General features: G+C 37.3%; 1 protein-coding gene across 2 annotated transcripts in view; it reads right to left on the reverse strand.

Moving 5' to 3' along the window:
- LOC136033039 (uncharacterized) overlaps positions 1-19159 on the reverse strand; it is a 108861-nt gene extending 89702 nt beyond the window's left edge. Inside the window, exons 1-2 of one of the 2 annotated variants that reach the window (XM_065713604.1) lie at positions 18939-19159; positions 5919-6140 (exon numbers count right to left, since the gene is read on the reverse strand). In XM_065713604.1, coding sequence (XP_065569676.1) covers positions 5919-6140; positions 18939-18984 — 268 coding nt within the window. In that variant the 5' untranslated portion in view covers positions 18985-19159. The remainder of the gene's footprint in view (positions 1-5918; positions 6141-18938) is intronic. The other variant, XM_065713603.1, reaches the window with a different exon arrangement.
- Positions 19160-21097: the final 1938 nt, after the last annotated feature.

The following is a 21097-nucleotide window of genomic DNA, read 5'->3' on the forward strand; positions in this document are numbered from 1 at the left end:
CAGTTTGTAATTTCTCTTTGAGTGTCCCGGTCGTTTTTTATATTCCCTGTGTTCCAGTGTCCCGGTCGTCATTTGTGTGCCGGTCAGTAATTTCTATTCAAACAATCCCTGTGTCTCAGTCGTAAATTATATATCCCGCCTGTGCCCCCGGCGTCCCCGTTGTAGTTGTGTCTCTGTGTCCCGGTCGTCATTTATATCCCCGGTCGTGATTTGTGTCCGGGTGTCCCAGTCTGTAATTTTTCTTTGAGGTTCCCGTTCGTCATTTATATTCCCTCTTTGTCGGTCGTCATTTGTGTCCCGGTCTGTAATTTATCTTTGAGTGTTTTTTCTTTTTAGTCTTTTACATTTTTCATTTTTTTTTCTTCTTTATTTTTCAGCGTCACTATGAAGTACATATCGCCGAACCTTTGTTTTTTAACTTAAATCTGGTAGGCATTGATGACCTTATCCAAGTTAAAATCCCAAACCCAATCATCATCGCTATCATTTTCAGTTTTGATATGTTTTGACTCTCGCTTTCCTGGTGGATTTTCATCTAACTGTGCGGTTTTGCGCTCTTTAGCTACAAGCCTGTTTTCTTGCTGTTCTTGTGATTCCTCGGCACGCTTTCTTTTCTTACTTTCTCTATCAGCTGCAAGCCTGTTTTCTTGCTGTTCTTGTGATTCCTCGGCACGCTTTCTTTTCTTACTTTCTCTATCAGCAGCGTGAACGCATTAATGCATGTCTTAAATACCATTAATGACGTCACCGTCAAAGCAAAAATGACGACAACTAATTTCATGACGTCAGTCAACACAGAAACATGACGTCACATGATCCACAGACAGACAGACAACTTATTTTTATATATATAGATATATATATATATATATATATATATATATATATATATATATATATATATATATATATATATAGTTAAAGAGGGTCAGTATTTTGGGGAGGGAGGATTGATAAAGCAGGAAAATATGAACTACACTGATATAGTTGGATATTGAAAATTTAAACCAGCTAGGTAAATACCTAGATACTTCCTCCTCTTTCCATTTTGAAAAAAAAAGACTGTTATGCAATTCTGTTAAATTCAATTCAGTTTTTTTTTTCACTTATCTTATAGGGGAACGTCACTAACCCAACGCCAAACCGAATAATAGCCACCTCCGAGACTCGAACCGACAACCATTCGCTTTCGAGTTTCGCCTGCTAATCTTTCGGCCAGGAAGAATATTTTTAAGCAACTATAGCAATAGTTTTGTTTTATGAGCTTGTTTACCAAATACACTTTGGGCCTTCCAAGAAGTTTGAACTATGAAGATCAATCACTGAAGAGCATAAAATAAAATAAAAATATATTTATTGGCTACGAAGAACTACTCATGAAAGATTTTTATAGAGGCTCAAATCATTCTACAATTTAATGTTGTTAAAGATATTGAAAAGATTTTGAGTCAATACCTTCAATAGCTCCTAGCAAAAATGTTTTTTCCAGTTTGAATTTAATTTAATAGTAAATTTAAAATACGAAACATAAATCTTAGCTGTCACAATTCAGTTGCTCCAGCAACTAAGGAACTATGACATCAAGATTTTGCAATACATCAGTTATATGGAATTACTACTATGGCTTGCAGATGCCCTGACTGCGGCAAAGAATTCTGATCTCACCCCTTCCGGTTTCTCTTAACCAAAAGATGGTATCTGTTTTTTCATTCAGCGAACAGAAGATTTTAATACGTACATCTATGGTCAGTAAGCTTCGCTCGGTCGGCTTGCGCTGTCTAACCTGCAAAATCTTTTGCACTAGACCAAAAGACGTCTTGTCTTGAAAGGCAGTGTCTTTTTTTTCTTTTTATGTCACCGATTACTTTTCGCTGGGAGAGCGAAGTTGAAGTCTAACCTCTGAAGTTGTTGCGGAAAGCGTGGACCCCTGGTCAGATTGATTACAATGGCATGACATTTTGGAAACCACATAATTCTTTGCTAGTGTCATTAAAAGAGGATTTTCGCTAGTTCTTACGCCAGAGCCAATTGCGGGAGCTCAAGTGAAGTTTCATTGTCTATGTCAGAGAGCACTAACCTAAGTTGTTCCACAATGCTTCGTTCGCTTTTTCGAACCATGGTTCTGCTTTTGCGCGGAAAGATTTGTTATAACTGGCAAGAAAGCAGGCTCCAATTTCAAATTTAAATTATACTAAAATCTTAGAATGCTTAAGACGGTTCCTGGTCCTATCGCCAATCTTTTTTTTAGAATAATAAATGAAAAATATGGGGATCCAAAAAAGGCATATTTCCTTTCCGGTCCGAACCTGCTACGGTATAATCTATTTTACAAGTCATTTATTTCTATGTGGGACTTCAGTTGAGTTTGTTATTTTGTTCCAAAATGTTTAGGACTAAGAAAGAGAAACGGTAAAGAGACCAAAGCTTACCCTTTCCAAGGGTAATACCAAGTAGAGGTATTAGAGAGCTGGCTCGCAACAATAAACGGACAGTTGAACTAAAAGACTACTAACAGACTTTTTTCTACTTTTTTTAAAGTTGATCAATAGTACTTGACGAGCCAAAAAAGTATACTACCTCCGATTTTGCACAAACTTTTGTGGTTAAGATACACCATTTTTAAAACTTCTAAAGATTGACAACTTTGTTATCATGACATACATGAAATAATACGGAACAATGCCCTTCCGCAAAACGCAAAGTTCTGATTCAATGCCAAAACAAGACAAGTCCTTATTTATTGCAAAACAGACTGGAGGCACTAACTGGGACAATAGTCCCTCCATTACCATTTCCCGTCAGCTTTTCAGTAGCAACGTATGCGTGTTATACCTTGTTTGAACGATAATCATTTAAGGATTGTCAATTTATATAACTGGAGAGCCAAGTAGGCTTGCAGCCTCTCTAAAGCCCCACTCATCCATCCACCAACGTTTTGCATAAATTAGGTATGTGCCACCTTGTCTGAACTGGAACCACATAAGTATTGATTTATAGGTGAAATTACGTTGACGAATGATTTATGGTGAAATGGTGTATGAGAATGATGATTTTTAGAGACATAATATCCTTCTCTAACCATTGCGCGATAATATTCAGATCCACTTGAAACTTCTAGGGGAAAGTAAATTTGGAATGATTTTTCACTTACCCTCCATATCAAGACGTTCTAATTTACTTGAAATTTTGTAGGTAGGAGCCTATAACCAAAGACAATAAAACAACAAATTACACTGTTGAACTTTAAAATTTAAATGTTCTTTCTTGGGGGATTTCTCATCTAGAAAAAGTTAGAGTGACTTTTAAGTGGGGACCCGTAAAGCATGTTTATAAACGTTCTGATTGTTGTATCTTTGATTCACTTTTGATAAATTTTAGGCCAGGAAAATTTATCTTTATACAAATGATTACAGAAAGATCATAAACAATGTAACACAATTATGTAGTTTCCTAACTACTAGTAAACTTTTTATGAAACAATCTTTCGGTAATAAACATAACCAAATTGCTCTTACTATGAAATTAAATAAAAAAAACTAATTTTGTTTAGCTGAAAGTAAGGAGCGACATTAAAACTTACAACGAACAGAAATTACACCGTATATGAAATGGGTTGTCCCCTCCGCAATCCCTCGCTCTTTGCGCTAAAGTTCTTAATTGTTTTAAAAAGTAGAATTGTGGCGAAGAGTCAAACTTTAGCGTAAAGAGCGAGGGATTGCGGAGGGGACAACCTATTTCATATACGGTGTAATTTCTGTTCGTTTTAAGTTTTAATGTCGCTCCTTACTTTCAGCTAAAAAAATTAGTTTTTTTTATTTAATTTCTGAACGTTTTTGAATTAATGCATGTTTGGTTTTGGCTCTCCGCACATAAATTATTAAAATGAAATTTGTATATTAATTCTTTTTTTTTTTGGCTAAATGGCTTTCTCTTAGTTTTGATCAGACTATTTTGAGAAATAAGGGGTGGAGAAGGAGGTCTAGTTGCCCTCCAATTTTTCGGTTACTTAAAAAGGCAACTAGAACTTTTAATTTTTAACGAACGTTTTTATTAGTAAAAAATATACGTAACTTAAGAGTTAACTTACATAACAAACTTTCATAGTCTTATATTTTTATTATGTATACGAGGGGGTTTGTACCCTTGTTAATACCTCGCTCTTTACACTAAATCGTAAGTTTTGTCCCAATTCTTTAAGAATGACCCCTGAATCAGAAAGGCCGTAGAATAAATAGTTGAAATTACTAAAAATACTTTAGCATAAAGAGCGAGGTATTTATCTCCTCCTAAATACCTCGCTCTTTATGCTAAAGTGTTTTTAGAACCCCTCATATGCGTAATAATCTCTGTTCGTTTTAAGTTTCAATGCTACTCCTTCCTTTCATTTGAAAAAAACGTTTTCATGTTTATTTTTCATTGTTTTCTTATAGTAATGCTAGAAAATCCTGCGCCCTTTTCATTGAATTTTTCTTCCCCCATGACAGATTCCTCCAAGGAAAGATCCTCCAACATAGCCCCCTCCCCTCAGCCCCACCCCCAAACAAAATAAAATCCTCCTGAAAACATCTGAACACTTCCCAATAACCATTACTATATGTAAACACTGGTCAAAGTTTGTAACTTGCAGCCCCTCCCCCAGGGATTGTGGTGGAGTAAGTCATCCCTAAAGACATAGTTATTATGTTTTTCAACTAAAAAATGAGCGTGGGAGGGGGCCTAGATGCCCTCCAATTGTTTTGGTCACTTCAAAAGGGCACTAGAACTTTTCATTTCCGTTAGAATGAGCTCTCTTGCGACATTCTAGGATCACTTGGTCGATAAGATGACCCCTGGAAAAAAAATAATAAAAAAAATAAACACGCACCCGTGATTTGTCTTCTGGCAAAAAACACAAAATTCCACATTTTTGTAGATAGGAGCTTGAAACTTCTACAGTAGGGTTCTCTGATACGCTGAATCTGATGATGTCATTTTCGTTAAGACGACTTTTAGGGGGTGTTTCCCCCTATTTTCTTAAATAATGTAAATATTCTCAGGCTCGTAACTTTTGATGGGTAAGACTAAACTTGATGAAACTTATATATTTAAAATCAGCATTAAAATGCGATTCTTTTGATGTAGCTATTGATATCAAAATTCAATTTTTTAGAGTTTTGGTTTCTATTGAGCCGGGTCGCTCCTTACTACACTTCGTTACTGTTTGATACATCACCAAAAATATGATAGGCGTTTGTTGTCGAGACAAGTTAACGTTGCCTTAAATATGCCTAAAACTGATAACAAGAGCAAAACACACGTAATTTTGGCGAAAATAAATTCAACGCAACCGCATTGGTTACCCTTATGAAATTTTTTAAACCCTTTTAAAAAGAAGGTTAAACACTTCCTTGCTTCATGTCAAACAACAATGCCGAGGAAGAGCTCAAAATAAAGTAGGAGACAAAGGAGGTAGGGGAGGAGGCAAAATCAGAGTGACAAAATTATTTGTACACCTTCGACAAGCAATGCACAGCCCCTTAGCATTTGCCCAATGCATTTATATTCTAGTCAAGAACTAGGGACGTGAGCGTTACAATTCAATTTTCTAATGAAAACAGATCAGTATCATTAACATTCACGAGTCAAGCTGTCAAAATAAAGTACTGGAGATTTTATAAGTAACTTTTAGGGTTTCAAAACCAATTAAAGGCCTAGAACAACGTCCTTAGACTCCTGCTTATCTTGAAAATATTATATTTCCCAACAAAATTATATGATTTTAGCAATCGAAGACAATTCTTCCTTTCGACATTTTTTGCCATGTAACACATTAGGATCTCAAGTACTCACAGCTCTTCCAAGGCCTCTAGTTTGAAGCCAAGATGGATCTTAGAATGATCTTAATCCTTGACACGCTACAAAATATGAGGTATTCTTACCATTTCCAAAAGTTTTACACTGAGTTCGCACAGGACAAGTATAACCATCACGAGATGAGTATCTCGGACCTCGTCTACCTTCTCTTATAAAATCGGGACTAAGTGAACCAGGACCACTGCCTCCGCTAGAACTTCGCAGGTACGGGGGGGTCTCGCGCCAAGTACCATCATTAGATAAAACAACCCCTTCATCCTCTTCGTCTTCTGGGCCTGACGAATCCCCTAAAATGATGAATTACGAGTTACTTTTCAACCATCGACAATAGTTTGGAATTTCAAGCGAGAAGTAAGAAAAGTTTAGAAAAGACTTATTTTGTTTTACCATTGCTCATGCTTAGGCCTACAGTAAAAAATAAGTCAGGCAACAGTAAAAACGCGTTCAACTTCAGTAATTTTCCAAAAACTTAAATGTCTCCCTCTTTTTATTGCCAGGAAAGTATCTTCTTATCGGAAAATACTAGTTCCCTAATATTTTTCAAAAATTGTATCACATCTTAAAATTCTTCCTCTTTTCAAAATATAGTCCGAGGCTAGGAAAGCTAACAAAATTATTTCTTTGAAACTGTCCACTGGAAGTATAAAAGTATAAAAGGTAACCTGTCTTAGCCTTACTTAATCCTTCTTTCCTATTACTTCATCATTTATTGAAAACATTTCACAGTATTTATTTGCTTTCGTTGGATTCGAACTCTTATGTAGAAATGACAAGATAAAATAAATAGAACAGTATAAACTAGACAAGTGAGTACGAAAGGCTTTTGGGGCCCCCACCCAATATTTGGAAATATTTACCATTTTCATCAGAATTGCGTATATTTTAAATGTAATCTGCCTGCTTTTGCGCTTTTTTCCAAGTTTTACACATACCCCCTCAAAAAAAAATTCTTGCGTACGTCTCTGGTTTAACTCAGCAATAAAATATATTTAAGAGCACCTCCGTGATCAGGCAAATTTGAAAACAACACAAGTCTGGATATTTTCCCCACCGAATGCTTGGCGCATTAAACTGATTTGCAGTAATAAACGTTGGTTTTATTTTCCCCTTTATTTGTTTTATGATCTTGATCAAACTGGAATCCTGAAGGTGCATATCTTGAACATTTTCTTAGCCTTTGATAAGAGACACATCCCCTTTCCTTTTACTAATTTTCCTCTCACAAATTATACGATTCTACGCCTGGAACTCAAGCCACATTTCTGCGCCTTGACATACACGGGATAGATCAGTAAATAGCTCTTGTCTTATTGTTTTTCACCCAATTTCCGTGTATAGAACGTGATGGATCCTATGCTGAGACCCAGCAAGCGAAAGAGTATTTGAGTGATAAGAATAACCCCTGTGCCCGATGATGTTTCCATCCGTGGTAGGAGAATATTGGGTTCGAATTAAAAGAATTGCATAAGGACATCACAAAGGTGGTACCTAGCATTATAAGCAGCATGGAGCGAATCTAAAAAGTGATCCAAATGCTCTGTGATTAGGATGCAATGTTTACATACCCGGGCATGTATGCACATGATTTGCCTAGAAATTTGGGAAAATTTAAAGTGGGGGCCCCTGCTTGTGTCCTTGTCAACATGAACAAAGTATTATGTTCATTAAAAAGTTTTATTTACTCCCTTTTGTTGATAAGTTAAATTGATATAATTCGTTACTTTTGTAATTAGTTACTTTTTTGTACATTAATCTTCCTTGCATATTTGAAATCTTGTGAAATATCCAGGCAAGAAAACAACGGTATAGAGCGTAGATACTTAAATAGTGTAGAGATAAGAAAAGAACTTCGAGCTAAAGTCTAGACAAATATTTAAACAGCTCTAGATGTTAATCTGAAATTTCCGATATTGGGACTAGTATCTGATCATTCAAAATGGGGTCCTAAATCTCACGACATCAATCGTAATCCTGAAAAGTAGTTCTCACTAAAAAGAGTATATTTTACAACATACAGATGTCCAGCATTTGCCTGCAAACTTTAAAGGATGGGTAATGAACCATCCCTTTCATATAGCAAAATGAGGACTAAATACTTTAATATTCCATAATATACCTGGAGCGGCTAGATTAAAAAGAAAAGCGTTGTGTAGTCTAAATTTCAAATTAGGATACCAACCGTTCCGTTTGCAGGAATTTAGTTTGAACATGTGGGGGGAAGAGGGGAGGGGATCAACTTAACAAAGGGCAATATTATGAGTAAATTCATACATGATTCTTATAAATTTACTTATAACAGAAAAATTGCCAGGATGCAAAAATGGATAGACGAATATACACAATTTCTAATAATAATCGGTTTGTGTGCAATAACTGATTCTTTAGGTCTATATCTCTTAAATTCTCATTTCTCAGCTCAGGTTTGTGTTGCTGAAAAAAAACAAGAGCCAGGAGCTCATATAGCACTTTTGACAAGGTCGGAGCCTAAAATTACACTCGGTACTAGAGTTATCGATTTCATCGTCATAGCTCGTCAAGAAGCACCAAACTCGCCAAAGCACTAGAATTTCCCCCAGCTCCCCCCAAAAAAATCAGATCCGGTCCGCTCATGTCAATGACGGATCTATAACATGTACTTATTCTCGAACATACCAAAGTACTAGAAATCCCCCAACTCCTCCAAAGAGAGTAAATCCGGTTCGGTATGTCAATCACGTATCTAGAACTTGTGCTTATTCTCCCCATCAGATTTCATCCCGGTGTCTCCACTCTAAGAGTTTTTCAAGATTTTCGATTTCTAAGATTTCCGTTCCCCCCCCTCCACCCTCCTATGTCCCAAATTGAAAACGGAGCATCTGAGACATGAGATCTTTCTATATATCAAGTTTCGTTAAGATCCGTTAACACATTCGTAAGATAAATATACTTCCGTTTCCACTATTTCCTCTCCCTCCACCCCCCCCCAGATGGTCAAATCGGTGAAACGACTGTTATCAAGTCAATTTGTGCAGGTTCTTAACACGCCTACCAATTTTCATCGTCCTAGCACGTCCAGAAGCACCGAACTCACCAAAGCACTGGACCCCCCCCCCCCCCCCCGCAACTCCTCAAAGAGAATGGATCCGGTCCGCTTCTGTCAATTATGTACCTAGGATTTGTGCTTCTTTTTTTCAACAAGTTTCATATCGATCTCTCCACTCTAAGCGTTTTCCAAGATTTCCAGTTCCCCCCTCCGACCCTCCCAAATCTCACCAGATCCGGTTGGGATCAAAAAAGGGCTCTGAGAGACGAGGTCCTTCTAAATAACAAATTTCATTAAGATCCGATCACCCCTCCGTAAGTTAAAAATACCTAAATATTTCTAATTTTTCCGAATTAACCGAACTATTCCCCCCCTTACTCCTCAAAAGAGAGCGGATCCGGTCCGGTTGTTTCAATCACGTATCTAGGACATGTGTTTATTCTTCCCATTAAGTTTCATACCAATGTCTACACTCAAAGCGTTCTCAAACATTTTCGGTTTCCCCCTCCAACTTCCCCCAACGTTACCGGATCCGGTCGAGATTCAAAATAAGAGCTCTGAGACACGAGAATTAACCCCCCTTCTAATTCCCCCGAAGACAGCGGATCTACTCCGGTTGTGTCAGTCACGTATATAGGACTTGTTCTTATTCTTCCCACAAAGTTTCATCCCGACCTCTCCACTCTAAGCGTTTTCAAGATTTCCGGTACCCCAATCCGCCCCCCAATCTCATCAGATCCGGCTGGGATTTAAAATAAGAGCTCTGAGATACGAGATCCTTCTAAATAATAATTTTCATTAAGATCCAATCACCCGTTCGTAAGTTAAAAATATCCTATTTTTTCTAATTTTTCCGAATTACCGAATTATGTCCCCCACCAACTCCCCGGAAGAGAGCGGATCTGTCCCGGTTATGTCAATCCCATATCCAGGACTTGTGCTTATTTTTCCCACCAAGTTTCATCCCAATCTCTCCACTCTAAGCGTTTTCCAAGATTTCCGGTTTCTCCCTCCAACTCCACTAATGTCACCGGATCCGGTCGGGATATGAAACAAGAGCTCTGAGACAAGAGATCCTTATAAATATCAAATTTTATTAAAATCCGATCACCCGTTCACAAGTTAAAAATACCTCATTTTTCCGAATTAACCGTCCCCCCCACTCCTCCCCAGACGGTCAAATCAAGGAAACGACTATTTCTAGTTTTTAAGCTGGTCTGGTCCCTGATACGCCTGTCAAATTTCATTGTCCTAGCTTGTCTGGAAGTGCTCGAACTAGCAAAACTGGGACCGACAGACAGACAGAGAGACGGACAGAAATTGTGATCGCTATATGTCACTTGGTAAATACCAAGAGCCATAAAAATGTTTCAAAAGTTTAGCAAGCCATATGTAAAGAAGATAAAGTCTTGCTTACACCTTTTCCAATTCCTTTAGTGCAGGAAAGTGCAAAGCTAAAGGGTACTTTCTATTACTTTGCATAAGTCCGGTGCGCCACTGTTGAAAGGACACACGTTCATTAAAACTATTAAAAATTAAAAGTTGTATGGGCAAAGCAAACTGAAAGATATCAACTACCTCATGAAAAGTCTGAAATACATTCTATTCAATAAGAAAAACTCAAGCTTAGAATACAAAACAAATACATATGTTTTGTTCCCTTCCCTCAACCGCAAAATTACAAAGCCTCATAAGCCCCAGCCCCCTGAAAAGATTTCCTGAAAGTTTTAACTTCACTCCTCACAATTGAGACGAAACAAGGTATACTCACAGAACATATAAAATTCATCATCGTTCAATGAAACTTACTGACTGTATGTAATATCTACAATGAGAAATACTCACTTGCCTTCAGGAAAAATTAACAAAAGCATATACTCTATTGCAGTTCACACACGAGAATTTATTCGAGGGGGGATAATAGAAAAAAAAAGTTTGAGAATTTGAATAAGTTTGATGAATAATAGAAAAAAAGTTTGAGAATTTGAATAAGTGCCTGGAAATCCTGGACAGTTTAAGGTTTCGGGGGGCCTGGTATGGGGGCCTGATTGGTAAGTTACTATAGACGCTTATTAATATAAAGTAAGGTGAAACACAAAGTAAATCACTCGACAAAAAATTACCATAAAATTCACAATTGTCTAGCTGAAAAGGGCTATATGTCACATCATGAGACGGGGAGTTATAGAAAAACATGAAAAAATCCAAAAATATCATATTTGTCAGGTACAAGCTCACCCCCATAAAAAAGAAGAAAAATCTTGAGTAGTATGCGTACTATTCGAATCTTCCGTCACACATATTCCCCTAACACCTGTTTTAGTCGAATTGTTTCGGATATCATCTTAGTTCCTTAGAGTTTCTATGGCACTGGGTGCCCCTATGTCTATAGCTCGGGCAATTAGTACAGGGTACTAGTTTCTAATTTGAAAAAACAGTCAGGAATATAAATCCACACTAATCAGCAATAAATTGGTATGAACCACATAGTCAGCAGGTAGATTTAACGGGTAGTGGCCATTTACCGATGCCTGCTGAATTGATAAAAAGGTTGTGTTTATATAACCATCTAATTGTAAATGCAACAAATGTCTAGAAAATGAAATCCTCGACTGTCGTCATTGTGGAACTAGATAAGGGATCAAGTAATAAATCCTTTATTTCGTAATACTAATAACATTTTGAATTTTGAATTGGACTTTCTCAAGTAAATGAAAGTTTGAATGCGGGCAGAGGGGTGTTCTTGATGTTTTAAGCTATTTCAAATATAACTAGCTTTGTACCGCCGATTGAAAGTCTTTAATTGAAAGGCATGCCTGGTGCTGTTGAACATAAGAAAAACTCATTTACCGGGGATAATATATGTAAGTTGCATTTCAGGTGCATATTTACTTATGAATGGAGGGGGACGGTGGAGTTGCCACAATGAAAACCATATACTCTGAGCAAAAAAAAATATTTAGGCCACTATTAACTAAACTGAAGTAATACTTGCCTGAAAAAACAGAATTTTTAAATAATTTTCTTGCTTTAATCTGTGAATACAAAACTAGTTTGCAAATAGCTTACAAACCTTTTTTTTTTCTTTTTTACACTCTCTCGAAAGACTATGAAAGTGTCAGATGTACATTTTGTTTTTCACCATGATAATATGTGAAATCGGCAAAATGAAAGCATTAAGGCAGTCATGGGAAAGGTAAGTCTGCAGGCTTTGCAGGGTCGTATCTAGGATTTTGTTAGGGGGGGGTTAAAAACATGCATCAAAGATGTATTTTTATGTCTTTTTATTGCGTTTTCACGAGTCGGCAGATAATTCAGGGTGGGGGGTTCAAAACTCCTTGCCCTTCTTCTGAATACGGCCTTCAGTCCATGAGCAGTTTCAAGAGATCTTTGATGTAACTACGACCTATATTTTCTAGACTTTGTAGTTTTCCATTCCATGGATAATATAAAAACGCATAAAAAAGGCTGAGGATTTGAAGGTGGGGGCGGGATTCAAGAACTTTCTAGATACGTGCCTTACTGACAATTAATATTAGCGTTACATACTCTAGTTTATCTCAAATAAATCCTATAAAACCGTTCTTGTTACGATTTTAAGCTTTTGCCGACAAGTAGGTATGTTCTTAAAATATATAAGAAAATTAAAAGAAATAAAGACAAAAAATTAGGCCGGCTCTCTTGCGTGTACATATCTTATCGATCTAAATTTCAGATTGGACTTTCTTGGAAAAAGGCTAGGAAACACTTGCAAGAAACAAAATACACCGCACTGTTTACATTTTCCTTGTTCAAATAAAGATAAGAAACTAGTGGACCAAGTTGAAGCTCATTAACGACAATCGAAATTAATAGGAACAATGATTTCTTTCGAATCTAAAAAGGAGAACTTGTAAAAGGAGAATTCATTGGAAGTTTCTAAAGGCTGCATCTCCATTCTGATTTAATTTTTTATTGGAGAAACTCTTAGAAAAGGAGTTTCCATTTGAAAAAAAAATTAAAGAACAACAGCTTAAAAACGGATGCCCTCACTATGTTGTTCTTTTGTTTCAACAAAACCAAAAAATAGATAGGAAATTAGGACAGCTACTTAATGCTACGGTAGAGCATCTCGACAAGGAAGCGTTCGATGACTAAATATCCTGAATTTAGATCAATATTTTTGTCTATCCACCTCACGTCCTGCATTCGTTAACTACAGCTTGAAAAACGCTCTTTCAGCCTATTTTAAAACCTATCAGCAGCTTCATATGAGTGCAGTTGGCCTTTTTTGAGTTTTATCACTTCTACAAAACTTCCTCGATTGCAAACATCCAAGAACATTGGCGTTGCCACAGTCGGCTTTTCAGACTGTCAACTCTGATGTCTGAAAAAAATGCTTTTCGACGGTTTCACTGCCTGGAAAAAAATGCCAGGCCAAACAAATTTTGAACGCTTGAATGAAAAAGCAAATTCTCTATCATCTATAGAAAGATGACGGTGATGCAAGATGGTTACCAAGTGACGTATAGCAATCGCAAATTCTGTCGGTCTGTCTGTCTGTCTGTCCCAGTTTTGCTACTTTAGGCACTTCCAGGTAAGCTAGGACGATGAAATTTGGCAGGCGTATCAGGGACCGGGCCAGATTAAATTAGAAATAGTCGGTTTAGCGATTTGACCATCTGGGGGAGGGGAGTGGGGGGTCGTTTAATTCAGAAAAAATAAAGTATATTTAACTTACGAACGGGTGATGGAATCTTAATGAAATTTGATATTTGGAAGGATATCGTGTCTCAGAGCGCTTATTTTAAATCCCGACCAGATCCGGTGACACTGGGGGGAGTTGGGGGGAGCCTAAAATATTGGAAAACGCTTAGAATAGAGGGATCGGGATGAAACTTGGTGGGGAAAATAAGCAGAAGTCTTAGATACGTAATTGACATAACCGGAACGGATCTGCTCTGTTTGGGGGAGTTGGGGGGAGGGGTAATTCTGAAAATTAGAAAAAATGGGGGTATTTTTAACTTACGAAGGAGTGATAGGATCTTAATGAAATTTAAAGTTCGGGAGAATATCGTGTCTCAGAGCTCTTATTTTAAATCCGAACCGGATCCGGTGACATTGGGGGAATTGAGGAGGGAACCTAAAATCTCGGAAAACGCTTAGAGTTGAGGGATCGGGATGTAACTTGATGGGAAAAATAAGCACAAGTCCTAGATACGTGATTGACATAACCGGAACGGATCCGCTCTCTTTGGGGGAGTTGGGGTGTGGGGTGAGGGTTATTTCTGAAAATTAGAAAAAAATAGGTATTTTTAACTTACAAAGGAGTGATCAGATCTTGATGAAATTTGATTTTTGGCAGGATATCGTGTCTCAGAGCTCTTATTTCAAATCCTGACCGGATCTGGTGACACTGGGGGGAGTTTGGAGGGACCTAAAATCTTGGAAAACGCTTAGAGCAGAGGGATCGGGATAAAACTTGGTGGTAAAAATAATCAGAAAGTCCTAGATACGTGATTGAAATAACTGGAACGGATACACTCTCTTTGGGGGAGTTGGGGGAGGAGGGTTAATTCTAGAAAATAAAAAAAGAGGTATTTTTAACTTACGAAGGAGTGATCAGATCTTAATGAAATTTGATGTTTAGAAGGATATCGTGTCTCAGAGCTATTATCTTAAATCTTGACCGGATCCAGTAAGGGAGGAGTTGCGAGGGGGGCCTAAAATTTTGTAAAATGCTTAGAGTGGAGGGATCGGGATGAAACTTGGTGGGAAAAATAAGCACAAGTCCTAGATACGGGATTGACATAAACGGAATGGATCTGCTCACTTTGGGGGAGTTGTGGGGAGGGTTAATTCTAAAAAAATAGAAAAATGAGGTATTTTGACTTACGAGAGAGTGATCGTATCTTAATAAAATTTCATATTTAGAAGGACCTCGAAACTGAGATCTCTTATTTTAAATCTCCACCGGATCCACTGTCATTAGGGGAGGGGACTGGCAATTTTGGAAAAGGCTTAAAGCGGAGAGATCAGGATGAAACTTGGTGGAAAGAATAAGCACAAGTCCAAGAGAGGTGACTGACATAAATGAACCGGATCCGCTCTCTTTGGTGGAGTTGGGGGGGAGCAATTCGGAAAAATAAAAAAAATGATGTGTTCGTAACTTACGAACGGGTGACCAGACCTTAATGAAATTTGATATCTAGAAAGATCTTGTGCTTTAAAACTCTCATTTTAAATCTCGACCAGATCCGGTGACATTGAAGGGAGTTGGAGGGGGAAACCAGAATTCTTGGAAAACGTGAAAATCAAGCTATCTTACGAATGGTGATCGGATCTTAATGAAACTTGATAAATAGAAGAATCTTATGTCTCAGATGCTCCATTTTCAATTCGAATTGGATCCGGGGACATAGAGGGTTGGAGGGGGGAAACAGAAATGTTGGAAACCGGAAACCTTGGAAAACCCTTAGAACGGAGAGATCGGGATGAAACTTGATGGGAAGAATAAGCACAAGTTATAGATACGAGATTGACATAATTGGTACGGATCTGTTATCTTTGAGGGAGCTGGGGGTTGTTAATTTGGAAAAATCTGAAAAATCGAGGTATTTTTAACTTAAGAACGGGTGACCGGATCCTAATGAAATTTGATATTTAGAAGGAACTCATAGCACAGAGCTCTTTTTTCAAATCCCGACCAGATCTTTTGACACTGGGGGTAGTTGGAAGGGGAAACCGGAAATCTTGGAAAACGCCTACAAATGTTGTAGATACGTGATTGACTTAACTGGACTGGATCCACTCTCTTCGGTGGAGTTAGGTGGTGGGGTTCAGTGCTTTGGCGAGTTTGGTTCTTCTGGATGTGCTAGGACGATGTAAATTGGTAGGCGTGTCAGGGAGCTCTACAAATTGACTTGATAAAGTGGTTTTCCCCGATTCGACCATCTGGGGGCTGAAGGGAGAGGAAAAGTTAGAAAAATTTTGTTATTTTTAACTTACGAGTGGGTGATCGGATCTTAATGAATTTTAATATTTAGAAGTAGCTCGTGACTCAGAGTTCTTATTTTAAATCCCGACAGGCATTAAGCCTCTGATTTTCCTTTTAAAGCAATCTATTGATTCTTACAATTTTGCTAGAGCTCATGCCATATGAGCTCTTGGCTCTTTGGACCTCGTCACAAATGCCATATGAGCTCTAAGCTCTTGTCGTCATAACAGCTACACGGAATTGCAGTGAGCTTTCCTATTGCTGTTAGTTTGGAGAATTGGCAACACTAATGTTCATTATTTTAGTTCTTACCTATTTTTTGGTAAAACATAATAGTTATTTGACCTATATTTAATTATATTTGTTTTAACCTAGGGTATGAGTAATTTTTCAAATAAATAGATCAGTTCTTTTTTCTACAGTTCATCATCAAACCAACTGTATCCCTGCTGTTGCTTTATTGCATTGTGACATACCAGAAAGGCAACAAAATTGTTTTATGTGCCATTGCTTTTCGTATTACATATTACCTTTAATATGCTTTTCTTACATATGGCTTTTCTTACATAGCTTACATAGCTTCTTACTATAGCTTTTCTTACATATTACCTATCTTACCTATTTACCTATCTTACCTAGTTATTTTTTGTCTTTGATTGCTTGCCATTGCCACAGGAAAGCAGCATAGTCTTTACTTGTAAAATATTTTTTGACTTAAAAGCTATTTGTGTTATGCTGGCTTAATATATCGTGCAAAAAGACAAATCTGGTTTTGCATTCTATTTATGGGCTAAAACTTTGAAACAGTACCAAGCGGGTAAATTCGAAAAAAAAGGTTAAAATCATTGGGTTTTTTTCGCTTCTGTCTTCAGCATACATTTAAGGAATAGTTTGAGTGGCTTAGGAAATAAGTCCCAAAAATAAATCAATGGAATTGAGCCAACTTTTTAACACAGAAGTATCAGAAATTAATTTATGTTTCTATTTGCTGTTGAACCCTATTATGAATGTTCTTTATAGCAGACTACGCAACTATTTTTGTCTCTCCATCTGTCTATTTAGTCAAAATGTTTCACTTTTGACTTGACAACTAGGCAACCAGTTTCATAGGCTATGCTAATTTTTAAATGCTTCCAGATATTTCAGCGGGTTAGGGCTGGAATACACCTGACCGCAATCAATATACGATTTCATTCTCTTCTTATATAACACGAGCATTACGTAAGCACCAGTTTCGGAGAGAAATTAAAGGGGGAAACGAAATCTGCGGAGAGAGATAAATCTAAGTTAATACAAAGGAAGGGATTTTGAAGCTGATAAAAGTTGAATGAATAGTCAATTTCATGATAGGAAACACAATTACGAATTTTTAGGCTTGCAGAACCTTAGACACACCGCTACTTTATCAGTTATAAAATCTGTGTAAAAAATATAATTGCCAGAAATCGCATTTTTTTTGCCATGTTCAAAAACATTCAAGTATAAAAATGCACCCTAGAAAGTCCTTGCTCAATTTTTCCCAACAGAAATTCAAAGAAAATCCATAAAATCGACAGGAAAGACTACTAGAAATCTCACTAACATCAATATGATTACGGATCTAAGTTCGATTTATCTATGTTTTTCAAAGGTCTTCGTTTGAACTGAGACTGTGTTGTAAGTGGCTCGAGAACCGGTGATCACGCTTTTGAAAAAGGTAATTTCAGAAGCTTGATGTTAGCAGCCCATAAGTGTAAGCTCCTCAGTTTTTGTGCCCTTCGCTTGTGAAGATTCTCTTTCCATTTTTTTTAAATATGCTAATATAGCAACGTATCAATCACCCTCCTCCTTACCATGCTAAAGAATGAAGCGTCACGTAAATTCGTAGTTTTTGAACACTAAATAGCTGAAATGTGAAATTTACTACAAGAAACACAGACACGTCGCATCGTCAAGCCCTCGTAGCCCAACATAATGTAAAACACGCCTACTTCATCCTATTCTGCTCAAATCTCCTGCTTTCGCCACTTTCCTGTAAAAAGTTGAAGTACATTTGGAATTTTTTCGAATTTTGACTTTTTTCATCTAATTGATTTCTGTTCCTTTTCAAAATAGTTTATTCATTACTAGGCTGTTTTATACGGTAAATGTTGACAACTGTACAAGAATTTAGATTAAAAAAAGCTCCAGCTCAGTAATTAGAAGTTGATCGGAAAAGTGGAAAGAAACAAAACTGGTGCGAAAGTATAAAAAATAGAAAATACCTGACTTCTTTTACAGCGTGTCCAAGAACACTTCCCCTATTAACCTGTTCCAAATGAATTAAATGTAAAGGTTCGAAATAAAGTATTTGTAATTTTTGCAATGATTTTGAAAATTTTCAATAAGACAATTTGGGTTATAAGTTCGTTTGGAAGCGATTCGCTTATGCACGTTTTAATTCGGGAAATACAGTAAAACTAGCCGGTGTATAGACCTATGCCGGTGTATATGCCTTGCAAAACAGAATGATCCTTAAATTAATTGATTCTACTAATCAGCATAGCAATTAATCTTGTTGTCAAAATCAAGCTAGTGAGAGTGGCAGACCGTTGGAACCTTGCTCCTCCCCCTAAAAAATCATGGATTTTTAGAATTGAAACAGGATGTCTGATACCTTATTTTCAATTGTAATTTGCCTGCTGTTTTCAAAATGTGAACAGCTGGCACCACAACTGGCAGCACCCAAGAAACTATTGCGCGCATGCCTGGACTAGATTGGATACGATTACAACATTCAAGGTCGCTGTAGCACTAATTTACAAAATATGGGAGGGGAGAAGGACTTTTAATTTATTTTTTTAATGAATATACAAAAATTAATCTCAAAATCTAGGGGGAGCTGTGTATGTTTTTGTCGAGTTTTTTGGCGAATATGAAAATAAAATATTTTCCAAAATCTAGGGGTACAAATTGAACCTCTTCCAATTGGCGTGACGCCAAGGCCGAATCCGGCGAGGATTTTAGGTTTGATTATGACCCGCCCCTACATTTAAATGTGAAAAACTATGCACGAAACATGCTCTTCGTTTTTAATGACATAAGTCATATACTAAAAAAAATCCTTACCCATTGACAACATCCTCCACTTCGTGCGGCGTCCTTTCTTTCCCATAATTTTGAATTTAAATTGGCGTCTAATATCACAGAATGATCACGTAACAGTATACTTTTAGCTTTGTAACATTTCGTTTCTAAATCACAAACCTATCTAAATTGATGCCAGCAACAAACTGTCTCTTTTGCCGGCTAAATACCGACTGTTTGATAATAATCCGCCTTGGGAAGACAGGTCCCGTGACACGGAGGAAGATTGGCACCTTGCGCTGTAATACCGTGCCAAACTGGAATGGCTGACTGTGACTCCTCGAGGAGGAAATATGGCTGAAGACTGGCAATCCAAGCTACTGCTAGCTTTTGTGTGCTGAGACTAACTAAAATGAAGCGGTTCTAACTAAACCGTGTATTTAGCGGAAGGACCTTCCATTTTCCTCTTTTTGGATTCTTTGTCATTTTGGTTTCAGGATCAAAATTTTTAACTGGTTCTTTCTTAATTAGATAAATTGCTAATTTAATCTAATTAATGTACAAGAATAAAAGAATTTTTTAGGTCTAAAGACTTGGGACGAATGTCCTTTTTTCCAGGCGCAGCGATTGTTTTTATAGCTCACCAACCCAGAATTACACTAGCTCAGGAATAGGCAAACTACACCCCAAATATTTCTTGCTGCCTGCAAAGACTTTAACGCGGCTCCAAATGACTTTGAAATATTGACACGGCTTATGCTTTTTTTTTCTCTCTTTTTCGGAGAGGGCTGTGATGATGCGCCACTTATTTACGAATAAAGATCCATAGCTATTCATGACTGATTTAATCTATCATGATAATATTCCCTGGTTAGGGCCAGAAAAATATCGAAACAAATGTTTGATCAGAGGCAACTCTTTGGAGTTGCCTACTTAAAGAAAATTATGTGCCTCCCATGCATCATTTTTCCAGCGGCTTAGTATGAAAAGGGCGGTCGTAGAAACTTTGGAGGAGACTTTATGGACTAGAAATTGAAGCTCCAGTACCTATTTTAAGCGTCTGTAATATTGAAGGGCAACCAGTTACCTTTTGCCTTCACATGTTGTCTTTTTTAATTCCCAGCCCCCTGAACCCCCACCCGCCATGGTATCAGACCAAAATTTGGGGATATTTATTTTTTCATAATAAATAATTAATAAATTAACATATCAATGAAAGGTCCGACAAATATGGCGCTAGGGGTACCAAGACACAAAGCTCCTGGCTTTTGGGCAATGACCAATAATTATACAAATTGTCGATTGTTTACAGATAGGTTTTATAGTGAAGAAAGTGTTAAGTGCTAAACTATCAGTGCCCTGGAAAAAGACAAGCTCATTTTTTATCGGTATGGGGGAGAATGTTGAAGACCCAGAAAAGGGCCCTTAATACAATACACCCCCCCAAAAAAAACAAACACTAAAGCTGCTATTCTTTCTTCCTTCACCACTTCATTAACAGATCACAAACTTTAACAATTGTCGTCATCCAGTTGTCTGCAGGATCCGCGGGAACTCAAAGGTATCGTCCTAAAAAGGAAATACTTGTTAAATGAGAAAGTTCCTGGCAATCAGCAAGACTGTGGGCCACATTGTGAACTGCTAAATCACTTCTAGGGCAAGATTATTCTATATCTGAGACCAAACTTTTCTTTCATAGACCCTTTTTAATTTTTCTAGTGGAAGACAATTCACAAATACAAAACTCCAAAAGTCCCAAAATGTCAAGACCAGTAACTAAAAGAATACCCCAAGCCAAAAATCCCTCTAACTTGCGAATGAAATTCGCGAAAAAAGGGAAACGTGACAAATTTAGTTTGAGGGAATGGTCCCCTTATGAAAGTAAGGCTCGAAAAGAGCCAAAATACTCTTTAGAAGGACTAAAGAAGGTAAAAGAGAGTTAGGATGTCACGCATTGTGGTTTGAGGGAAGGAGTGCTATGAGGCTTAGAAGTAGGTAAAAAAAACATGCTATCCCTCAGAGGTTTGAAACTCAATGCCACAAGTCCCTGGGCCAAGAATAGTCTAATGTAAAAAAAAGTGTTGGAATAAATGGGACCCAAAAAGATGTGGGCAGTACTAGGTAAATCTCAATGAAGACAAAGCATTTTGATGCTTCTCTGTATCGATATGTGACCCCTGAAACTGGGCAAAAAAAAAAAT

The sequence above is a fragment of the Artemia franciscana genome, chromosome 11 (assembly GCF_032884065.1).
Source record: "Artemia franciscana chromosome 11, ASM3288406v1, whole genome shotgun sequence".
NCBI classification, from domain to species: domain Eukaryota; kingdom Metazoa; phylum Arthropoda; class Branchiopoda; order Anostraca; family Artemiidae; genus Artemia; species Artemia franciscana.